The sequence below is a fragment of the Nomia melanderi genome, chromosome 1 (genome assembly GCF_051020985.1).
Source record: "Nomia melanderi isolate GNS246 chromosome 1, iyNomMela1, whole genome shotgun sequence".
NCBI lineage: Eukaryota > Metazoa > Arthropoda > Insecta > Hymenoptera > Halictidae > Nomia > Nomia melanderi.
Window position 1 is genome coordinate 18,794,016 of NC_134999.1, and position 19,125 is coordinate 18,813,140.

Genomic DNA, 19,125 nt, shown 5'->3' on the forward strand with positions numbered 1-19,125 from the left:
TCCCTTCGCAACGGGAGCGGGAATCCGACCTATTCAAACGGACAACACTAATAATAATAATCGCAGTCTCATTTCGGCGAGTCAACTTCGAAAATTAATGAAGAGAACCCCTGGCCCAGTCGGCTGGTTCCGTTTAACTATGTTAAAGCAATCGAACGAAGTGTATTAATGGCCCCGGGCGCAATTAGTTTAATGTTTCTCGAGTCGGGATGGAAACGCTAAGAAAATTCGCAGGAAAACTTTTCCGGACGGCCGCTCGTGTCCAAGAAAACCCGTTTTCATCTACAAAGCAGTCTTCTCTATCTCTCTCTCTCTCTTTTTCTCTCTCTCTCTCTCTCTCTCTGTCTATCATCTATCTATCTCTCTCCAGTTTCCTCCCACCCACACCAATGAATATTTATGGTATTTCTGTAACCTTTACGACGGCGACAAACGGGTTTTCCTTAATTAATTGAATCCACGTTAACGCGGAACGTGCATCAACGGCCACGGGGCTGAGGGGGATTGATGCACCGGTGCACCGGCGCGTAAGTGCACGCGGCCCGCACGTATGTCGCGTTTCATAAAACTAACATTTAAACCGGAGAATGCATTATTCATTACGTCATTTCTGCGGGACAGTATTAGAACGTAACCTTGCCGAGCCCCGCGGATACTTATTTCTACGTGCAGTCACCGAGCGAGCATGATGGATAGAACGCTGCTTCGAGAACTCGAAATAAACGACCCGGTGACTGATCGTTCTATCCTCCGCTCATTTCTTTCTTCTTTTTCTTCTCTTCTTTTCTTTTATCTTTTCCCTCTCCTCCGGTCACCCTCTCCGTCCCCCCCACCCCTCTTTTCCATTTCGAAACATTATTTTTATCGAATCGACGAAACGGATTTTCACGTTGGACGACGCCACGTCCATATACTGACACGCCGGTTTGTGAAATTTGTATATTTTTTTCTTGTTTCTCTTTTTCGTGACACGAACAATATACTTTTTTCGTTTCAATTTTGCGTTGGGGGAATCGGGAACGTTGGGTTCTTGCGATTATTCGATTATTCATCTTCGATGCGTCGGCATGGGACGCTTCGTTCGGAGATTTCTATTGGATAGAAGACGAATTTGATTTAGAAATATCGCGAGGGGAATCGGGAAGGATGTCAACATTATTTTTGTCTTCGTTCGTTTTCGCGAGATTTTCAATTTTCTCCTTTTTTCGGTACGTTTTTTTTTCCTTTCGTTGGGATTGAAATCGATTGAGACGTTCGCGAGATTAACACGAGCACAGCGATTCCCTGCACGGGCAATTTGCGAATTATCCGCGACGCTCGAAAGTCGCTCGGAATAATATTTCCAAGGCTGGCGTCAATTTGTTGCTGTTGCTGGATGCGGCGCGTAATAATACGCTCGTGATTGCGAGCGCGGTGATTCGATTTAACCAGCGGGGACCTCGCGTGCACCGACGTTTATCGATTTAAAATAATAACAAACGGGGACGTGTTTTTCCATTTACCGAAGTGGCCATTATACGGGGTGTCCCATTAAAATCATTCCGAGCAATTTAAGCTACACGAGAGAACGTTTAAACAATATAGACAGTATCGCGTGTCTCTTACATTAAGATTAATATAACATTAAAATTTATGTAGAACATACAACGTTAATAATCAATTTTGCAGTACACTTTTACCAAATTAGATTTCATGTTTTCTGAACGCAAATATTTTTACCGAATCAAAATCGATTTTATTCTACGCTCTCGTTTGAACAATGAATCATTCTTTTTAGATAATCCAGTGAATATAATCTAATAGATCATCGAGCTTACAACGAACATTTGTTTGCGCGGCATATTTCGTGCGCCGCCATTGTTGTTTCGGTGACTCGAAAAATAATAATACTGCATCGCGGAAATAAAAATAGAAAGACAAACTTGACGTTGCGCGTAGCCTCGACAGCGCGAAATGTTTTTGCAACAATATTCGAACTACGTAAACGTCACGGGGACAAAGACACGTCAATCGCACAAAAGGCAGCCATATTGGGAACCTGGCATTTTGTTAAATGCTTCCTGGAGCTCGATACCTATACCCGTCGACGGAATTTCACGATGATTTCACGAACATTATGTCGAATTTCATTACGCGAAACATACGTGCGCCATAGAAAAATGATGAAACTTTAACGACGTTTCGATTATTTCGTACACGTCGCGTTCCTAATGCGATCGGCTCAATTTTAGTTAATAACTCACCGGCGATTCGATGCGATTTTAATAAACCCCGAATTATTTAATCGAGCGCGTAATAATTTTTCAATCGTACCGGTCCGCTCGACAATTCAAGCATTCGATTACCCCTGAAACGGAACTGTGTCTCGACACATTCAACTTTAAAGAGGACAGCCTGCATAAATGATCTCGACAGATGCATAATTCGGGCAGCTGAACGCGGTTCCGAGTTCCGTGGCTAATTAATAAATTCGGACGAAAGTTTCTTGTCGGTGTCGTGCAACGCCGGTCGACCTTACACCGTCCGCTCGTCCCGAACCGATGAAAGTGTAAATACACGATCCTCGTAATCGAGAGAAAATAAAGTTGTTGTCTTCCCGATACTCGAGAACCAGTTTCCCGAATTATTATAATCCCCTTGTGGCGCCTGAAAATAAAATCGAATCGAGAGCTCCGGCTGCCGCCGCTGCCTCAGGGCTAAACCCGTTCTGCATCATTAACGTGCGTATGCGCTCTTACACTAAATCATTAACAGTTACCAACATTATCGTATCAATATTAATATCGTTATTTACTATATTATCGTGACGTTATATTATTTATACAATAAACATGTGTAATAAACTCAACCCAACTCCTGTATTCAATAAAACCAACTGATACGTTGTAAAAATTAATACAAATTTCTACCGAAGCCTTTCGCTATCTCTTCTCAAGATAATCCGCGGAGAAAAATTAGCATTTATCTTCAAAGGGTAGTTTCACCCCTTCAAGGATGAACGAAAGTTCTTACTCGACTTACAAAGTTTCACAGTTTTTGAAATTTCCCGGTTCCATGACGTCCCTCGTAGGTTGAAGTAAACGAGCAAGGGTAACACCGATTCACTGAGAAAAGAAGCAATTGTCGGGATCGAACGGGGCAGAGGTAAGGGACAGATTACAGAGGCGATGGGATAGTCGTCGTTTTCGCAGCCCCGAGGTGTCCCTATTATAAACACCTTATTGAGCGAGGAATCAAAGAGACGAGCGGCGAGAGAAAATCAAATTCCGGGACATTAAGCGAGAAACGGAATCCATTTCTGTCACGGTACACGCGAGCTCTACACCCCGGCTAACCGGCCTGTAAACAGTGAAAATGACGAGCGAAGGGGTGTACTTAATTGACAATGTCTCGATCGTACGAACGACCCCGACCCCAAAATCCACCCTAACAATCCGGCCGAGGGATTGCCCTGTGTGTCCTTTCGACCCCTCGACGAGAGAGCATTTTTACATCTGCCTTCACCCTGGTACTTTACTGCCTCAGCCTCTATTAACTCACTCTCTCTCTCTCTGTCTCCCTCTCTGTCTTTTTCTCTTTCACTCGTTCTACTCTCTCCCTTAAACGTGTTCCTGTTTTGCATACGCTTCTTGTTAACTTCCTGCCCACCAAGTATTCGCGAGAGTCGTTCGAGATTACAATGGACGATTCGGAGTCCCGGAAGAAACGGGTGTACCCCGGAATTTTTTAGCGGAAAAGTTTCCGAGTTGAGGCACTTCTTCGACGAGCAGGCGTAGCTAGGGCCCGGCGACGTGACTGTATCGAGAGGTGGATACGATCATGGGAACTTTGAACGTGTGTCAAATTCTGTTTGATATTTTTTTGTATTGATATCTTATTTTATGTATTGATATGTTATTTGATATTCTGTTTAGTATATTGATACTGTATTTGATACTTAATTTATTTGATATTCTGTTTAGTATATTGATACTGTATTTGATACTTAATTTATTTGATATTCTGTTTAGTATATTGATACTGTATTTGATACTTAATTTATTTGATATTCTGTTTAGTATATTGATACTATATTTGATACTTAATTTATTTGATATTCTGTTTAGTATATTGATACTGTATTTGATAATTTATTGTGTTGATATTATATTCGATATTTTATGTTTTTATTAGCTAGGGCCCGACGACGTGGCTGTATCGAGAGGTGGACGCGACCATGGGAACTCTGAACGTGTGTCACATTCTATTTGATATTTTGTTGTATTGATGTCTTATTTATTATATTGCTATGTTATTTGATACTCTGTTTAGTATATTGATACTGTATAATAATAGTGTTGACAATTTATTGTGTTGATATTATATTCGATATTTTATGTTTTTATTAGCCACAGGTCGACGTGATTGTATCGAGAGGTGGACGCGATCATGGGAACTTCGAACGTGTGTCAAATTTGATATTTTAGTTATTATATTGAAATGTTATGATATTCTGTTTAGTACACCGATATTATATTCGATAATTAATGTATTGTACGGATATTCTATTTGATACTTAATTCATTACATCAATATTACATTCGATATTTCATTGTTTTATTGTACGTCACCGTTTGATGTCTTCTTCGGTGCTACGTATAAATTGTTTTGTCGTGCGATGAACGGTGATCACAGCAAGGGAAGACAGGCACTACACGAGTTTAACGAGCTCGGCTAATGAAATTTTTACGATGGCCAGATTATCATGATTAAGAATAAATTCATTTAAAGTGAAGTGCGCTTAGTGGATAGATTACTCTCTTTTTTATAATTGTCGTAGCCCGGCTCTATTAAAGCGATTACACCGAGATACTGACATAATTCCGCGATTATCCGCGGCGCGCCTAATACCGATCGATCATTATCATTCCCCGGCGTGATTAAAGGACAGCGCGCTTGATGCGCGCGCTAGCAGTTGGTTTAATGAATTTTTTTAAGCTAACCAAATTGATTAGCATTTTAATATCGGACGCGGCCCGAAACAGAACCTTAAGCGTCCGAACGACACAATTAACGGGGCCTCGGCGGGCCCGGGGTTTTGCGAATAGCAACGGGCTAGTAAAGTAAATTTGTTAAAATTCGCCGCGGCGGTGGCTGGCAATCAACGCGGGGCGTTTTACGATCGACGAATCTCGTTCGGGCGCTATGGGAATAACGTGCAAGTAATTTGTAGAGCTCGCTAATTAGTCCGCCGATGGTAAAAGTCGCCCATCGAACCCGAATGCTACGGGTCCCGGTTATCGCTGCGCTCCTCCGTGTGCGCTGTCATTCTTTACGCCCGAACGGAGAAACGAATATTAATCCGTAACTGAAAAAATATCCTTTCGAACACGAATTGTCTGAATCCGGCATAAAGCAAACGATCCGTTCGTTTATAAAAGAAACTGAACACAGAGGAACGTCGTACGGACGGTTCGTACTCTGAAATTCGCTCATATTTCCTTTGATCGTTTTAACCCTTAGCCAGGTTGTTTTGTAATCTATCAGCAACTGCAACTAATTTTTATAGTATTCCCAGCGAAAATGAGAAATGCTATAACATTTTTTCGACCTTTTATTCTCCTTCTTAGCACAAAATTTGGATGTGTGGAGAATCTAATTTTAAGGTAGTTTCTTTACGTTTTATTAAAATATTTAATATTATAACTGGTGCAATATCGAAGCCTACAGAGTTCAAAGGGTTTCATTTTTCAAATATGTTGAAATCATTTTCGTTCATACGAAGCAATGTAAATAATATTCTTTTCTAATTATACGGAAAATAGGAGAAATGTAATTCACAAATATCAAAAGTGACTCGATTCTGGATAAAACCAACGTCGACGAAGGAGCGCAAAGGATTAGGCGATAATTAATTTCCATACAATTTCACTCGGCTTAACTAGAAAAATAGAATTTAGAAAATACGATATTAGTGCGGGGATTAATGCTTACGCGGAACGTAGTACAGAAGAATTAAGACTGGAGCATCGAGGAAGCCCAAGAGAGGGCAGAGGAGCAGCGAATAAAATAATGAGAATGCAAACACGGTTTTTCAGCAGGAGCTAGCAAGCGGCAGCAATGAAAACTGCTGAAACAACGCGCTGCCTCTGTGCCTGCTTTTCTCTTTCTCTCTTTCTTTCTCTCTCTCTCTCTCTCTCTCTCTCTCTCTCTCTCTCTCTCTCTCTCTCTCTTTTTCGTCTCGCGTTGTAACAAATTGCGACAACCATTCCCCGCGAACGGTTCAAGAAACATAATATTCCCAGCATTCCGAAAAAATTCAAAAAACATCCTCCCCTCGCTCTTTTTTCCGCCGTTTCTTTCTGTTTCATTAAGCTTCGCCGCGTAACGACCGCGATCCTTTCCGCGATCCGCTCGTTAGAACGATCGGTGGAAATTACACGATTAGAAGATTACGCGCATTATGCAAATGGCTGACCCAAGGAGCACCGGCTCCCCTCTTTTTGCCTTGTGATGGAAGGCGCCAGCGGAATTATCGATTTCAATCGGATAATCTTGTTGCAGCACGTGAACGCGCGTACACGCTATTGCCTGGACGTTTTCGATTTTTTGCCATTCCTGCTGGACGCATTGGCTACCGTGGTGGTCATCGATGACCCGAGTTACTGAATCGCTTGACCCCTTGCCCTGCGATATCGTGAAGATTTCGAATAGAATTTCACGAATATCGCTTGATTCTTCCGAATCCGAAGTGAACATTGTTCTATTATTAATTGCAATGCTTCCTGGTAAACGTAATAAACTGTAGAATTTTAATATATTTATAATGAATCAGTAAAATATCCCTGTTGAGCAATTTGAAAAGAAATGTAAGGGCTTGAAAAATAATTACAATAAGATTAACGTCGAATGTTTAGTAATAGTAATCAGATAATAGTGCGATAATTGTAATACCTAATAATTAATAATTGTATGAATATAATATAAATATAGTATCATATGAAATATAGAATTCTCGAGTAAATCGACGTGTTATTTCATTTGTTACGTTACATTATCCTCTCGAAAGATCACGGACACCGTTGCGTTTTATTTTCTGTTCATCCCTGAATAATGAATACATCACGACCGATCAAATATTGTTAAGCGGCGACAGCAGTGTTCTATTATCCCGCGATACGGGGTCAAAACGTGCCCATGCACAGTTTTATGATCTCGCCGTCGAAATCCTATGGATTTCCCGTCGCCCCCCGCGCGCGTTACAATTGAATCGACGTATTCTCCGGTCGAACGCGTCCGCGTCGCGTTTTTCGCCCGCGTCCTCGTTATTTATGATCCGACATAAATTCGTAATTATTGACTATTTTATGTCGCGTTACGGGCGCAATTTATCGGAGCGACTCGCCCGGCGCGTCGAGAACACCGGATATTTATCGACTGGCCACCATACACCATGGAACAACGTGTTATAGCCCAACCATAGAGCCTCTGTCGTTGAATTTCGCCCAATCTTTCCATCGATCGAAGCTACATAAACCTGATGATAACGTGTATCTACTAATCTTTCGCTCTATAATCACTCTCCACTAAGATTGTTAATTCGCATTAATACAAATCAATATTATCTATTTCACATCGAAGTTAAAACCTGTTTTTCATTGTCAATGTATTCAAACTAAAGAAATTCCCAGTGAGATGGCCCAATTTCAATTCGATCGTCAAATATCAAATATAAATAAATAGATATAAATATAAAGATCGTCAATATCATTAAAGTTCAATTGTTACTTGCACCCTGAATCTTAGAGAATTCTATTCAACTATCTTCACCTGTGTTTACTGTCACGAATATATTTCTCCTTGTAAAGTATTAATGATATTTATTACGAATGAGTCAAAACAAAAATTGAACCATCCCTCTCCGACTGACGCAAAGCGTGTACTTCCAACAAACAGAAAACGCGTTCCCTTAAATGATTAAATAAAACAATGAATTGAAGTATAGTCGCGAGGAGAATCGTACGACAAGGGGTCGAATTCGACTCGATATCTTCGATCGGAGTGCGCACGATAAAGCGAGGAGTTAATAATTCTTTCCGTTCGCGGCGAACAAAAAAAGGGAGAGAACGAACGAACGAACGAACGAAGCATCCAGCCAAGAGATAGATTGTTTCCGTTCGCTCGGTAGTATTGTAGCCGCGGTTTCCGATTGGACGTTAATCGGACAGGGCAGAGATATTATTATTATTTCTGTAATTAATGTCGTCGGCCGGGAAGCAACGAGCGCCGAGGAGGACGCGAGGAATCAAAAGCGGACTCACAAAAGGAAGCGGTCGTTAAAGAAGGAGCCATTAGCATGTCGTTAGCATAATACAAGGTGAATTTGATTCCGAGGTACACGAATGTACCCCGTGAGCCGGTATCGTTGGCCACGGTAATCGCGTTATTATAGGACAGGATTAATTCCGCTTCGACTCAGCTTTTGCTCGCGGGACACGGGGTTCGATATCATCCTCGGCCGAATGCCGACCAGCTCTGTACTATACTTTCCCGCGATCTAATCGAGTGATCTTCGAGATCTCCGATCCAACGATTTAAATCGCGCACAGTTTATACACTGGCTATGTTTTTACCCGTGTCGTGTAATCGCCGCGCAGAAGTTGTTTAACTTGAAACTAGATTGGCTCAGGTCACTTTACGTTAAGGAAATAAAGCGTATTAAGGAAATTTGTTATTCCAGATTGCTCGGGAAAATGCGAGACACACTGTACGTACCACAAGCATGAACGAGAATCGATGTATCTATGAAATATCTTCTTTTTCCTTGGGTAATCCTCTTTTCTTTGTGTTCCCGAGTAGTATCAGACGATATTATGGATCGTAGCGAAAACGGCGGAGTAAAAATTGAATGAACACGATGTATTGTTGAAAGTGACTCAGCCCGATGGTTAATCAAACGAATTTCATTACGGGGATATTTGCAATGCGCCGCGGACTACCGCGAGCGCGTCCATTCATTCGTTTTTCGCTTTATTCGACGTGCACGGATTTCTTGTTCTCAGTTTCCGTAATTCGCTCCCGATACGAGTCCAATGTCGCTCGAGCATTCATTATCGGGCTTCATTATCTGATGAATCATTATCCACTCGTTATTATCGTTTGCTCTGGCACATTGTGGCAATGATTACGGGGAACGGAGAAGGGAGATCGTGAAATCCTTGATCCGCCGCGTTAAAGTTTCCGGCACTAGATTATGTTGTTGCGCGAGATGTGGACGGAACTTCACGACGACAATGTTACAGAACTTTTATAAGAATAATCGATGACGAGAATATTTCCAGAACAAACCAATCGCTATACGATACAACGAAGTCTTCGATTTATCTTAGAAAAATGATATTCGATGAGTCTTCGGAAAATCTAAATCTAATTAATCTTCTCGTAGATCTATAAACAATAGAGATAACCCATATTATTCTAAACTATATCAACACGTTTACTGCTACGAAAACTTAGAAAAATGATATTCGATGAGTCTTCGGAAAATCTAAATCTAATTAATCTTCTCGTAGATCTATAAACAATAGAGACAATCCATATTATTCTAAACTATATTAACATCCTGACTACGGAAAACTTCAGAATTTTATGCATCATATTCTTTTATAAAGATAATGAAATCCGTTATTATTTGGTATCGCGATTCTCGCGTCACTGTAATCTAGTTATTTCCTTTACTCCCCATTGTTAATACGTACAACGCATAAATTCATATCAGCGTTCATAAATAAAACAACAACTCCCTCGAGGGAACTCGATAAACAATAGAAATAGCTGTTCTCCGCAAAAGAACCGTCTCGAGCACCCGAATCGCCGAAATTCGCCACCTGGGCAACGGCCCAATAAAAGTACAAGCAGAAAAGAATAGAAAAGAAGCGACCGCCAGTATAAATAGCAACCGGCGGAACGCTGTAAATCGTGGATAGAGGAGAATGGTCGCTAATGAAAGTCGAATGCGCGTCACGTAGCGGATCTTATCCGATCGGCGGACAAGTGATCCGTAAGCTGGTTCGTAATTTCGGTAGTCATTGAACAGAAAGTTCGCCGATCGATCCAGAAACACTCGAACGGCTGCTAGCCGGCGCAGAGATTTTCGTAGACAAACGAGAAAGAAACGGAAACGCGAACCGGTCTTCGATTCGCGTTTCCTCGTCTCGACGCGCAGCTTTCGCACGCTCGCGACCGATTACCAGTTAAAGTCTAATTACTCGCGTCGCTGTCCCCTCCGTAACGACAAACATTCGAAGAAAACGCGACTGCAACGTGTAATTCGCTTCCCCTCGAACGTATTCCGGATAAATCTGCAGAAGAACACGTTTGAATTGATCTATGATCTCCGCGAAGCACGCAGCGTACAATCATCCCGTGATCTGCAAGTGAATAGCGAATCAAGGTCGCGCCGTGTCGCGCGAAGTTGCTCTTGGAAATCGACTTTCCAGCTGGGACACGCCGATTCCACGGCAATTATTCGCGGCAACTTCGTTTTTTCGCCCGGCAGTGATCTACAATTCAAGCGGGAAAGGAAATTTAATCGACCGGCAAGGTATTTTTATTTTTCCACGGCTACTTCCCGCTGGAACTTCCAAAGAGGTTGATTCCGAACGGAATCGGAAAACTTTAAACGGGGAACGATCTCGCGGTACTAAAAATTCCCGGTGAATTCTTTATGCCCTTGGGAACCGGAGTTCCAGGACACAAAGGAGGACAAATAATATTTGAAAATTATTTCTTTCGGGAAAGATATTGCTGCCGGCTTGACTATTAACGCTAAAACTCCGTCGGGGGCGGGGAGCGGGCCCGTCGAACGCAGAAGTCGGGAAACTTTAAATAAGAGCTACTTTTTCTTCCAGCGAAAATTCTCGTGAACATTATCTACTTTTCTATGTACACGTCCAACTTTAATGTACAGGGATTATAAATAAAAATCTTTCGGAATTTTTGATGCGAGAAAAGCACTCCTTATTTAAAGTTCTCAGACTTCCTGGTTCGACGAACCCGATCTTTCGAAGTTACAGGGTCAACCGCGAACAGGGGAGGAATTTTAGAGGCAACGACGTCTGAATGAGAATTTTGTTTTAGCGGGTTCGGTATTGGTGTGTTTATTCTAAGATTTTCCTGTTTCTTATTTTAACACGCTTCTAAGAAAGTTTAACGATTACCGATGTAGAATCAATCGGTTTGACGAAGTAATTGCCGCTTCGCGGGACGGGATTTCCTCGACACGCAACGATCGCAATATTCTCGCGAAAACGTTACCGCGATAATGCGGTTTGATTCGTTGATAAGCGGCAGAACTGCTGAATAATCGTAGAGACGGTTGTCCCATTTGCGAAATGATCGAGCGGACGATTTCGTTACGGGCGCGCGTCCCGCGTCCCTCGTGACGCTATCTCCTCGAATTTACACGAATTTTAATTCGAGGATCGTTTAGAACAGTGGCTCCCAAACTTTTATGGGCCGAGACCCATTTTCGGGGACAATAATTTCTGCGACCCGTTTGGTTATAAAACGCGCTGCAATTCATTTAACGTGACTGCGCTGATTATGGTAATTCCACGCACTATCTAGACAATTTATGTTACATGCCTAAGATCTGTTTCATTTTCGTATTTTCAAATTTTCTAATCTGCAAATATTCAAATATTCAAATATTCAAATTTTCTAATCTTCAAATATTCAAATACTCAAATTTTCTAATCTTCAAATATTCAAATATTCAAATTTTCTAATCTTCAAATATTCAAATACTCAAATTTTCTAATCTTCAAATATTCAAATATTCAAATTTTCTAATATTCAAATATTCAAATATTCAAATTTTCTAATCTTCAAATATTCAAATATTCAAATATTCAAATATTCAAATATTCAAATTTTCTAATATTCAAATATTCGAAGACTCCAATATTAAATAAAATGTACCAATATTCAAGTAACCTAATCATCAAACATTCAAATTCTCAAATATTCAAATATTCAAATATTCAAATATTCAAATATTCAAATATTCAAATATTCTAATATTCAAATATTCAAATATTCAAATATTCAAATTTTCTAATATTCAAATATTCGAAGACTCCAATATTAAATAAAATGTACCAATATTCAAGTAACCTAATCATCAAACATTCAAATTCTCAAATATTCAAATATTCAAATATTCAAATATTCAAATATTCAAATATTCAAATATTCTAATATTCAAATATTCAAATATTCAAATATTCAAAGACTCCAATATTAAATAAAATGTTCCAATATTCAAATACCCTAATCATCAAACATTCAAATTCTCAAATATTCAAATATTCAAATATTCCAAGACTCCGATATTAAATAAACTGTTCCAATATTCAAGTGCCCTAATTACCAAACACTCGAATCTTCAACTTCCCGAACTTCCAAATTTCTCTATCTCGAAACGTATAAATCCCGAAATTTTTCGATTCCCCGTGACCCGTTAAAAATCAAGTTGCCAATTTGGAATATTTCACGGCACTCGTCCGGCCGCGTATACGCGTCGACGGTTTACTTTGATTACATGCACGTCTGATATCGTCGTGTATATTTATAACATAGAAGAAAAACGATCGGCCGCGCTATCTTATCGGGGACAATTAACTTAAATGTAAAGTTACACCGAAACAATTCGATTCCGTCGCTGTCACCGAGATTAGTCCTTCTGCGGGCGTTTTATCGTCTTTGCGAAATGATGAGGCAATTCGGGCAATTTATTGCAACCGAAATGTATTCCCCTCCTTGTTTTTTTTCTTGTTCGCATTGATTACACGCGTTATTAATCTTCCTTGAATTAGCGCGGGGCACATTAAAACGAGGAAAAAAATATTCATTTACCGGCGAACAGATTGGGCAATTAGATAACGAGGAAACTTTATCGATCCTTGCGAATCCGATTATTTTATTTTTAGCAGAGATACGACGAGTTCATTAATTTTTACGATATCGATTATGCCGTTGAGTCGTTACGCGTCATTGTGTTGTTTAGAGCGTGTAAAAACTAGTCGGACCACGTCACAGTCGCGTCTCGGGTTTTCGAAGGAACGAACCGCAAAAGCTCTTTGGTAATCCACCTGATTCATTATTTGAAACGTTACTTTCCCGTTTCGCAGCTGAAACAAATCATGCCCGTGACCGGTGGAAACGGGATTACTTTCACAATAAAAACAATGAAGCAATCCGCGGCTGATTTATCGCTTTAAATATTACTCTCTATTTTCGAGCGCAACTATTTATGTCCCGGCCCGGCCGTAAACCAAGATTACTTCTCCTGCATTATTTTCACAATAAGAACAATGAAGCAATCCGTCTGATTCACTGCTCGGCTGGTACGCTGCCGTCCATCCGGCGGATCCGGCTTCGGTGTATGACCCATTTTCATTGGAGAAAAAAAAAACGATAACACGATTCTTTAATATTAAATTCATTTATCGCAGCTTTTCCTCTTTCCCCGTCTCCTTCGTTTAATTCCGATTTAACTCGTCCCATACTTGATCCGATGCAGCAAAATTGTGCGATCTAATATTTAATATTAATCCTCGTTTAATTCGTTAATGAATATTCATTGCTTTATTACAGTTTTCAACTGCCATTCAACATCGTGTAACACGATAACGCACGAAACATTGAAATACAATGCTCCTGTAATTATAATTCGCGAACGACTTCTCGTTAGGTTAATTAAGAGAAGAATATCATCAACGTTTCATCAGAGGGCGATGAATATTTATAGTGAAAACAAAGTTTCGACTGCTAAGAGTTTATCTCGCGAATCAAAAAGGAATTGTAACAGCGATTGTTTCGCTCGACGATGAATCAGTGAGTGACGCAAGGGAGTAGCAAAGACCTATGATGCGAGCTCTCTGATTCCAGGTAGGCGATTACTCGCCGTACTGTCGATACGTTACAATCACGGTCGAAAGAGAATTCCTCCGCGTTGTGCGTCGTTCGCATACGGAACGACGACAACGACGATGACGGCGGCGTCGCTTTATTTTTTGTTTTTTTTTCGCGGCCCGAACACGCTGCAATTTAATAACGCGAGAGCCCCGGCGATATTAAATTGTATGTTTCTGCGCGCTCTATGCGTCGAAGGGGAGGCAATGAAATTTAATGCGATTGCAGGCGTGACGCGGACGCCGCCGCCGCCGCCGCCGCTCGCGCCACAGAAGAATCGACTACGGCGAAAACGCAAATGTTTAATCTATTATGTATTCCGTTTAACGCTCCCCTTGTATACCATTTAATCCGGAAACATTTTATTGGAACAAGGAATCGTTCCAATCCTGATGTATCTCTGTTTGCCGATGCTCGCGTTCCTTTTAACATTCGGAACCTGTTACCAGAGAGAGACGAATATTGCCTCCATTAGATATCTTCATCTTGGAAGCAGAGAACGTTTCAACGTGGCCATGAGAATTTCAATTTTACAATGATGCACAGCGTAAGACAACAAGCTCCGTTTATGAAGCCAAATATTCTCGATTTCCGAGTACTGAAGAATTGAATTCCTCCGGACATACGACTAATCGATAGAAAAGAATTTTCTTTCGTTTCAACGAAATTCGTGGCGATTAGCTGTCTTCACCTGCAACGGTATTCTAAAATCGAGAAATTTGAAGTGTCAACACGTTGATCGCCACGTGCTCACCGATAACCGACGCATTCTTACTTGGAAACAGTTACAAAAGAAAAATGTATCGATATATTCAGTTACATGGATATTTATCTAAATAACTACAACTTAAGAACCATGGCATTTACCAGAGCATTAATCCTTTGCACTCGAAAAGTGACTCTCAGTCACCGCTTCATTTGATACAGCAAAACTATGAAGTAGAGTGTTCAGTATTTTAAATAAAAATTACATTTTGCAATGTGAAATATTTAAATAAAACAGCTTTGTTGCTTAATTTATCTGTGAATTATCGTTAAATTAGTTTCAAACAGTGTCGTCTATATTTCATCAGAAAATGTCCGAATATTTTTACTAAAAAACTTCCGAGTGCAAAGGATTAACCCTTTGCACTCGAGAGGTGACTCTCAGTCACCACTTGATTTGACACATGAAAACTATAAAATATGGTATTTAATATTGAACTTTGTATAACGCCTCCATACGTGAAGTACTGGAATAAAATAGCTTTGCTCCTTAATATACCTGTGTTTTCCCTTCGAGTTAACCCTCTATGGGCCGAATTTTTGCTCAAGATTATAACAAAATCTATACAGTACAAAATTAATAAGTATCCACATATGAATACGAATTAACAATGTACTCAATAGTTTCAATAATTTCATCAAACGAATACATTTTGTAACTTTCAAGTGACAATGACGTTAAACTTTTATGCCTGAGCGTATAAAAGTTTAAGTTAACTGATTATTTAATTGTATTCATCGCTTCGAGTGCAAAATGAAATAAATCAAAAAGATGCCAATATACTGATATGTGACTTTAAAGTTACATGGGCCTACAGAGGGTCAATTTCAAAGAATATCGTCTTCGCTTCGTCAAAAAATGTTAAATATTTCTAGTGAGAAATTTCCGAATGCTAATACGATTCGCCTTTGTTATGAGACGATAAGTAACGTTACACGAAGCGCACTAAATTCTGGTGGCGGTCAACGTGTTGATTGAATACCTCCGCAGACTGTTGCGCAACAACATCCGCGTTGCACGCGCGACAGACAGCTGTTCCCGAATGATTTCCAAAGAAACGAAGAAAGACAATCGGACTCACCTCTCCGTGCGTGTCCCTCCGGCCATCCGGCGTGTTCTCCGGCAGGAAGTAGAGCCGCAAGGACGCCAGAGGCTGGTTCGGGCCCCGGCTGTCCATCCACAGCAGCTGCAGCTCCCCGATGCTGACGAGGTCCGCATCGCTCCAGAGTTTCGTCAGGAAGAAGCTGCCGAGACGGAGAACGCGGCCGTTCCCTATCCTCACCGCTTTGTAGAACGTGTACGGGCCGTGGCTGAAGCAAGCACCGCCCAATAACTGTAACGGGAAACAGAAACAAAACGGGGTCAGTCCGGGAGCCGGGAGAAATCCTCTTGCTTTCGCGTTATTACTTTCTTCGCCTATTCTTGGAAATATTCCAATTCCCGGGGAAAAGCGATTTAAGGCTCGACGCGACGCGACGAGCGATAAACAATCGAGAGGCGTACGGGAATATTGAGACATTACTGTTGAAGAGATTGAGATTTGCGAAAGGGGATCGTCGGTGGATGTTACAGCATGAAGATTCAATGTGAAATGTTCTGTAGGAGGAAAGTGTTTTGTGAGATTGTAGGAATGTTTTGGTAGGTTTGAGATTGAGATTTGAGAAAGAGGGGATCGTTGGATGTTGCAGTATGAAGATCGAATGTGAAACGTTCTGTAGGAGGAAAGTGTTTTGTAAGATTGTAGGAATGTTTTTGGTAGGTCTGAGATTGAAATTTTAGAAAGAGGGAATTGGTGGATGTTGCAGTATGAAGATCGAATGTGAAACGTTCTGTAGGAGGAAAGTGTTTTGTGAGATTATCGGAATGTTTTTGGTAGGTTTGAGAAAGGCAAGGTGTTGAGTGTTTTTTGGAGGATAGTGTTAACCCTTTCACTCGAAAGTTTTTGCATAGGAAATATTGAACACTTTTCGACGAGATACAGTCGACGTGGTTTGAAACTAATTTAACGATAAGAAACAAAGCTATTTTATTCAAATATTTCACATAGCAGTAGAAAGACTAATTTAAAATACCAAATATTCAACTGTATAGTTTTGCTGTGTCAAATAGAGTGGTGACTGAGAGTCACCTCTCGAGTGCAAAGGGTTAACTATAAATTGTTTAATTTTGAGGGTGATAAAGAGTGGTGAGAGTAGAGAATCATTGTTTATTTTTGATAAATACTGTCGTAAACGAAGAATTGAGTTTTAGTAAAGTTTGACGACGTTCGATCGCGTTTGACAAGGTTCAGCGATGTTTGACAACCGCCTAATCTCCGCGGAATCGACCCCCCGCGCGCGAAAGACACGAGATCTGGGTCTGGCGGTACACAGATACTGAATTGCACTGGGAACACGATACGCAATCTTCGTAACGTGTTTCATAACCACTATTAGGACTTCGTTCTAATCTTATCAAGCGATTATAATAGTGTTAAGCTTGTTTACAAGTTCTTGCCGCAACAAAATCGCGGCGAATTATATTCACGCGGTGCGTGTACCGTCGGATAGATTATAGTCGCCGCCTGAATAAATGATAATGATGATGGCGACGATATCGATCCACGGTAAAAATCTATGATAAAATCGCGCCGGTCACTTTCAGCCATGAAAACTTCGTCGGACCGACCGCGGAGTACAAGGATCGAATAATAATCGAGCCGGTGACGCGTACGAATGAATTCCTCCGGTTGTTTGTAATAATATATCATTAAACAATTTCGTGGAACACTTCGACTATCAAAGTTGTTTGCATTGGCCGACCGGTCCCCGTTTATCAGTCGAGCCGCTCGAAACTGTTCCTCCATCCCCGATGGAATTATTTATGAACGAAGATTAGCCTGGGACGCGCGACTGCGATCATTTCCAATTTCCATTCGTTCGAACAGTCGCGCGGGAGCGATTAGAAACTCGCGCAATTGTCGAGATTTTGTTCGCGTCGCGCGCATAATTTATCCCGCGAACGGCACACAATAAATACGGTATCGGGCGGTAAATCATGTCCGAAACCACGGGAAAATAACTTTATTCCGAACACGAGAGCAAGACGAACGTCGCGGGATCCCTGTCTCTTTCTTCGAGCGATCCCCGCCGAATGGAACAATAAATTATGCGCGACCGTAAACATGAAGCGCGCCGTTGTATAATTCCTGTACAATTTATCTGTACAGTTTTTTAACGAGACGGAGCGCAATTCAGATAACTCTCCCGCTGCCACGTTAAATGATTTCGTTTCGCGGGACCGATCGGCGGACGATAATTCACGGAATCAATTTACACCGGATCGAATGCTAAACGCCACCATCGAAAACGCAAGCTGTTATTAAATGTCAATGTCTCACCCCTTTCTCTGAAAATTCATCATCCCTCAAGTCGGCTGCTGTTCAGCGTTACCGCGTGTTTTATACGCGTGTGGCATGAGCGACCGCGGTCCGAGCAACAAAGTGCACACCTTAATGGACGTTTCATAAATTTCATTGTCTAATTCGTCGCGAGATATTAATCCCCGAAGCCCAACACGCCAATTAACAGCAATTACCGCGAAAGGGACTCGAAAAATATTCGCTCGCTCGAGAATCGCCGGCTGGGCGATAAGTATCTTCCAGCCGCGCATTATGGTAATTAAACTTTAGTACATTGTTATTTGCGCCCATAAATATTTCCGCTGCGTGCATTGGACGCGCGTATTTTAAACAAAGTGCCGGAGAGTGGCAATTACGATTTCGTACGATCGAGAAATTCATTTCGCGGCGGGCCGATCTGCATTCCGCGCGCCCGCGGAACGATCTTTCTTCGTTCGCCGATCGTTTTAGCGGGTAATTTCCCGCGTTTCATCGCGTCGAGGAAGAGATACATTTTAACCATTGCCTTGCTGTTCCCGCCGATCGTGTTTTTCATTATTCCACGGTTCGCCGGAACATTATTATCGGCGCGGGAACACGCGCGCCGACGTTCAAGCGGCAAGAAGAGCCCGGATGCATCGGCTTAGCGGCTGAAACAATTGTATTGAAAGGAGTGTGTTGTCCGGGGTCCGGCGAATGCTTATCGGCCGTTAATTTCACGGGAAAACGAGCGAGCGAAAATAAGGCAATGCCCGTGCGGCTGCCGGAGCAGTTGAAGCGCTCTTAAAGGCCGGCGTCGAGCATGCTTATTTGCGAGCCGTTAGTTCGGTTTTATGGACGTTCGTCAAGTGAAACAAGTCGTTAGGTGACTCATATCCCATGCCACCGGGCCCTCGTTTGTAACAATGTGCTCCTTTAAAAACCGTTTACCAACAATACCTTTGTTTCCTGGTGAAACAAACCGTTTCGCAATCGGTATTATAACCCCTCGCGCTAGGATTTCTGTTACAATTGCGATCGATGA

The 19,125-nt window shown here is 41.4% G+C and overlaps 1 protein-coding gene across 4 annotated transcripts in view; it reads right to left on the reverse strand.

Annotated features, from left to right (window-relative positions):
* Positions 1–19,125, reverse strand: part of LOC116432657 (uncharacterized) — a 318,841-nt gene that overhangs the window by 226,952 nt on the left and 72,764 nt on the right. For all 4 annotated transcript variants that reach the window (XM_076367985.1, XM_076367981.1, XM_076367980.1 and 1 more), the window contains one exon: positions 15,804–16,055. In XM_076367985.1, coding sequence (XP_076224100.1) covers positions 15,804–16,055 — 252 coding nt within the window. The remainder of the gene's footprint in view (positions 1–15,803; positions 16,056–19,125) is intronic.